General features: G+C 59.0%; 1 protein-coding gene across 1 annotated transcript in view; it reads right to left on the bottom strand.

Annotated features, from left to right (window-relative positions):
* Nucleotides 1–5457, bottom strand: part of Tbx15 (T-box transcription factor 15) — a 92968-nt gene extending 87511 nt beyond the window's left edge. The window contains exon 1 of the mRNA XM_070007493.1: nt 5244–5457. Coding sequence (XP_069863594.1) covers nt 5244–5457 — 214 coding nt within the window. The remainder of the gene's footprint in view (nt 1–5243) is intronic.
* Between the last annotated feature and the right edge of the window lie 628 nt (nt 5458–6085).

Raw genomic sequence — 6085 nt, forward strand, 5'->3', positions numbered from 1 at the left:
ATGTTTTTAATGCAGAATAAAATATAGTGTTTGCAATATCATGCAATATAATATAGTGTTTTCACTTCTCTCCTGGGCAAAGCACCGTGCCTCCAAGTAAAGCCATTACAGGCTCTGGTGAATTACTGATTAGTCTAGGCCAGTTGCTTAAATCTCCCCCTTCTCCGCCCCCCCCTTCCTGGTCACAGCATGTCCTCCTTACCAAGTCTCATTTTCTACCCAACACTTAGTGCACAAGGGCCTCATCTAAATTAACTAATGATTATCCTTCTTCAAAGAATTTGTAAACAGACCCTAATATATAAATTTGCTAATTGCTGTTCCCAGAGCATACCTCCAAGTATCTCAATCATACACCCATAAAATCGCAGGCTTGCCAGAACCCAGAACACAAGAAAGCAAAAATAAACCATGTGGATACAACTGAGAAAGGGTGAGAAAGCTCTTTTTTCCCCTTCTTTTGGAAAAAAAAAGTCAAAAGCCAAACCTTGGGTGGGATAGTTCACTCCTCCAGTCTCTATGGAACTCTTAGTGTTTCTAGAGAAATGAGCAACTATACATGGAGAATAACAGTCCCCTGGATTTGTGCATTTTGGAAAAAAGGAATGAAAATGCCCTGCCACTGGCCACCATCAGTGGCCGACGTGCTTTGTTCTGAATGTGAAACTTCTCTGAGAAGGAACTCTCCCTCAGATCAGCCAAATAACGATTTCCTCTGAAGTCTAACCAAGTTCAACCCGAGCTCACAACCGGGCTCTTAAGGAAGAGCTCTCTCATCTCACTAATACTATAAGTTTTGTTCATTCGGGATGATGGGCCTGGAATGTTCCACTCTTTCATACTAACATTGGCAGCTCTCAGAGATGCTGTGTGAACCCCATCCTTACGCCTTCTGAGTGTTTTCCCTGTGGTGGGATCGGTGATCCCATGATCAATGGCTTGTTTCCACTGAGCTCACTTCCACCCAGGCAAAGGATAGAGAGGACTCAAATCACCAATGCCCAATTCTTCTGTTTTGACTCTCAGATTCGACCCCTCCTGGCATTTCTCACTGGCTCTCCGAATGTGGCATGCATTTAAGATACTTCCAACTCAGTTTCAGGATTTAAATTGTTGGAGCGTCTGTGCTTAATTAATATGAGGATTCCAAGTGCTGGGGAAAACGGGTAGAACGTATCAATACAATCCAGTCCTCCTCCACTTTAAGAAATTCAGCTCTGAGGTTAAGATCTGAGGACCACACTTTGAAGCCTAGGCCAAGCAAGAACGTACCTGAGACTCTTATCTCCAATGAACTACTAAAAGCTGGAAGTGAAGGTGTGGCTCAAGTGGTAGAGTGCCAGCCTTGAGTGAAAAAGCTGTAAGGGACAGAGACCCATCTCTGAGTTTGAACACACGGAGTCCAATTCTTCCTCTCTACGTAAACTTAACCCCCTGAGTTTTTCTTTCTGGAAAGTTCATTTATTTAAAAAAAAATCAAGAAACTCAACAAAAGCAGTGGGTGCCTACAGGTAGCGTTCACGAAGAAACAGTGTTGGATGGGTTGAGTGGACGCTAGAGGTTGAGCGCTAGTCTACCGAGGATCCTCGCCTTTGTGCACCCCGGAGGAGGGGAGGCGGTCCCGAACTCGTCTGTTCTCTCTCCGTGAGCCCCGCCGGGCTGGCTTCTAAAGATTGGGGATAGGGGCGGCCCGGGGTGACGCAAACCCAGGCCAAGTCCCGCTTCCTCCATCACAGCTCTAGTTCAAGCCGCCCCACCGGTCTAGGATCGCGGCGGGTTAGAAGTTCTTCCCTTTCCTCCCTTGCTTCCCCCGGGGCGGCCTCTGCTTCCAGGGCCAAGGGTTCCGTTCCCGCTGCCCTGCCCAGAGCCCCGGATCGCGGCACGGAGCGCGTCCGACCCGCACTCCAAAGGCGAGGTGAGACGACGCGCGTCCCTGCTCCCCTCGCTTCTCCTGAACACAACCGGAGAGACCCGGGGGCCTCGGATCGCTGCCCCTGAGGCGCAGGGTGGCGGCGAGTGCCGGGCACAGCCCGAGCCACCCACAATGCCTTCCACGGACTCGACCCCGGGAGACCCCCGCGTCCTAGCCGCGCGCACGCGTGGAGCCCGAGCCCCGCTCCAGCCCCACGGCGAGCACCGCCCAACCACGTTCTCTCCTCTTGCTTCCAACCCATCGGCCTCCGCGTGCGTGCATGGACACTCTTGAGTCACCATGCTCAGGTCCCTGTTGCGTGTGGAGGAGGAGAGGGGAACGGAGAGTATTTTGTTTTTTAATCCCCCTCCTCGGAGCAAACAAAATAATTACCCGGCCCCAACCATCCCCATGGACCTGGTTATCTCAAGTCCTAGCTCTGCGTGAGCACAGGTGTGCCCGCATGCCCCAGCCTTTTGTGCGCCCATCCTGAGTGCGCCCGCGCCCGCGGCCGCCTCCCCGCGCCCCCCCCCCCCGCCTGCGGGTTCTGAGGCGGGAAATCCCTGCGCACCGGGTTTGAATTATTTCGCTCCGCCGGGGAGACGTCGGATGGTGTCTAGCCCCTGGAGACGTCAGATGGTGTCCAGCCCCGGACCGACGCGGTAGGGACTTAGCGGCCCGAAAGGTATCTCCAAGGCCCCAGCAGCTGCTCCGGCCCATCCAGACCCGCAGCGGCTGCGGGTGCTTCTCCAAACGCGTGGCGTGCGGGGTGCGCGACTAGGGTGGTGGTGGAAAACCAACGGGCCCCGAGTGATCGAGTGATCGGGGCTAATCGGCTCTATTGGGTTAGGAGGAGGTGGGGGGGTTCCCGCAGCTCCCAGGCCAGACTGGCACCAACTTAAAGCCAGTCTGTCCAAACGCGGCAGACATCGATGGGGTGTGCTGGCGCAAAAGGCCGAGCGGCCTTTTGGATTCAAGTTCGATCAACACGGTCAGCGTTCTGTCATTGGAGTTTTGAGTTGTTTGAGGGTCCTGGCGTTTGGGGAGGGGGGGTCTGGAAGAGAGTAAGAGAGGATGAGCTGCCCCCGTCGGAGAGAAAGGGATCATTAAGTTGTCCTCAAGGCCCGCCTGCATGGGGGGGAGCCCTGCGGCATGGAGCCTGTGCATGCGTGTGTGCGCATGTTTCCCTCCTCTGGCCGGATGGCAGTTTCGTTTCGAGTTTTGAATGTTTACCCCGGCGTTGCACTCCCGTGTAGGCCTAAAGCTGGGGAGCCAGGCCCCCTTTCCCCCCACCACCCCGTCTCCACCCCACACCAGGGGAGAAAATACAGATGGAGCAAGTTTGAGAGGCCTCAGCCCGAAGAAAACGCTGCTCTGGGCCCGGTGGGTGACAGGCATTTCTCCATCCTCGGCCTGGGCCTGCAATCCCGTCTGAGGCTACATAAAACGACAACAACAACAACAAAAATCCAGTCCTCAGAAGGCCCGGCCCTGGTCCCTGGCCCAGCCCCCCTGAGAGCTGCAGCTCCACGCCACGACGCTTGTTTTCGGACAGCTGTTTTCCCATACAACGTCCACATCCCAGATTATAAGAAAGTCCTGGTCCTGGCCAGAGCTCCAACTTGGGGACTCCCGTGCACCTGGCCGGGGCCTGAGGCCTGTGCCCCAAAGCCAGGAGTGTTCTCGTTGTGGCTTCCTCCTGCCCCTGAATCCCTGCCCATAAACACAATTTGTTTTCTAGCATCCGGATGCCCGCCTTTTGTTACTAAAACGAGGGACAGAATAAGGGCGCGGCCCAACTCTGCGTCTGAACTTCCCACCTTACTCACCCTCATCCCGAAGGAGCTAGGGAGCAGAATTTGGGGGTACCCCCTCCTCTCCTCGCTTCCCGCAAAAGAAAACTACGAACTAAGCGTGATTTCGAGCATACGGTCGGCCCTTTGGACCCCAAGAACCCGGACAGAACCCCAGCCCCAAAGGAACGGCTCCCCAGGCCTGGCCAGGCCTGCAGCCTGCACAGTTAAACTACTTCTGCCAAGTGAAACGGCTCCCGCCCCTTTCCCCCTTCCAGACTGCAAAAGGCCCGTCTGGGAGCTTTGAGACGGCCCTAGAAAGATTCTCGACCACGGAGAACCTTCGGTGTGGACACAGCCACGCACTCCGGGACGGATGAAATAAATCTCCTTTTAATTTCGTTTTCATCGACCCATAAACATAATTCCCCAGCACTAAACCCAAATTCCGCCACAGGCCTCAAGAACACGAAGAATTCACGAAGCTCCCCTCCCCACCCCGCTCTGCAGGTCACCCACTAATCGGGTTATTATTAGCCTCGAGAGCATGGAAATTGAACTGTCACTGTCTAAGGAGAAAATGTAAGCGACAGCTGTCTCTGCTGGGATCTGGCTGGCTTTGGGGCCCGGAATCCCCGGGCTCCAGGCCGCCCCCCCCTCCCGCCCCTGTGCGTCCCTCCCCCACACACACTGCCCCCCACTGGGTCTCGGCCAACACTTGGGACTCCTGACCTCCGGCTTGGTTTGGGAAGTTAAGGCTGGAAAACTTCTGGATACTCAGAAACGCAGTGTTGTGCGTGTGCGTGCGTGTGTGCGCGAGTGTGTGTGCGTGCGCACCAGGGTACTCCAGACAACAAGTTTCCTGCCGAGCCGTGGAATTCGTGACAGGGCACCCAGAACTTTCCATTGTTTCCCTCTCCTCCCTCCCTCCATCCTAGGGCTCCTGCTTGACGTACGGACCTGGCGGTGGAGTGGGGCCCGAACGTGGGTCGCGGAGCACTGGACTCGGAGCCCTGACTCACGGGGGTCGCTGCCCCCGTCGGCTTTACTATTAACACAAAAACCCCGCCCCATGACCGCCCCGCGCGGGACCGCGTTCGGGGAGGGTGGTTTTGCTCCCGAGATGCGCCGACGCGGGGTAGTCACGCACGGAAACCTCTCCCTCGGGGTCCCCCGAAGCTGACCCGGAGACGGAGGCGCTCGGTCCTGCATCCCACCGGGCAGAAAGACGACCCCGCCCCGCCTTCGAAAAGAAGCCAGCCCGAGAGGAATCGGGGTGAAGGCCGAGGCACGGGGAGGGAGGCGCCCCGAGGTCCAGTCGCCCGCGACCGCCCCAACCCAGCTGCTGCGCCCCTTCCGCACGGGGGGGTCCCCAAACTCCGCTCTGCCCCCCCTCCCAGGCGCCCCGAAGAGAAGGGAAGGCGAGCGCGCAGGCCTCTGGGCTTAGAGTCTGGCGATTGGCCTGGGAGGGGCGGGCGGCGGCCCCGGCCTGCGCCCCCCCCCCCGCGTGCGCCCCGCGCCCCGCTCCCCGCACTCACCCGGGTGCGGCTCCAGGCCGTGCGCCGCCGCCGCCGCCGCGTCCTCGGCGTCCCCGAGCGGGCCGGCGGGGCTCAGCGCCTCTACGGACAGGTCCAGCCCCTTCTCCTCCCAGTCTCGCAGTTTCCGCTTCTTGTTCGAGCCGATCAGGGCTTCCACCGAGAAGGCATGGGCGCGCGAGCTCAGGGCGACTGCAGCTCTTCTCCTGTCGCTCATCTTAGCCGCCCGCTCTCGGGGACCCCTCGCCTAGCTCCCCCCGCGCGCCCCGACGCGGCGTGCGCCCGCCGGGCTCGGCAGGGACAGGCGGCGGCGGCGCGGGCCGGAGCCGGGCTGGGGCCGAGGCCGGGGCTCCGCTGGTGCCGTGCGCCCTCCCCCTGCGTCCTCCCCCCGTCCTCCCTCCGTCCCGGCCCCGGCACGCGCTCCCGGCTGCCCCGGCCTCCAGCAGCGAGCGCCCGGGAACGACACCCGCTAGCTGCCGGCTCTCGGCTCGGCCTCTTCGCCCTACCCACCCGCGCCGGCCGCGCTCATAGGCTGCGCCCGCTCCCGCTCATCTTTTTTTATTTAATTCATCCTCTCTCTCTCTCTCTCTCTCTCTCTCTCTCTCTCTCTCTCTCTCTCTCTCTCTCTCTCTCTCTCTCTCTCTCTCTCCCCCTCTCTCTCTCTTTTTCCGATCTCTCCGTCCTCCCTCTGATCCAGACTTCTGGGAAGCTGCCCCCCTCCCCCCCCCAAATTCCTCTCCTTCTGGAGAACTGGGGGGCAGGCCGAGCACTCTCCTGTCCGAGGGGTGCGGGAGAGGGAGGGGGAGGAAGAAGAAGACGACCAAGTGGGGGGGGGGAAGCCAGCC

This window comes from Dipodomys merriami, unplaced genomic scaffold, assembly GCF_024711535.1.
Source record: "Dipodomys merriami isolate MVZ:Mamm:240054 unplaced genomic scaffold, mDipMer1.0.p SCAF_7, whole genome shotgun sequence".
In the NCBI taxonomy this organism is placed as follows: domain Eukaryota; kingdom Metazoa; phylum Chordata; class Mammalia; order Rodentia; family Heteromyidae; genus Dipodomys; species Dipodomys merriami.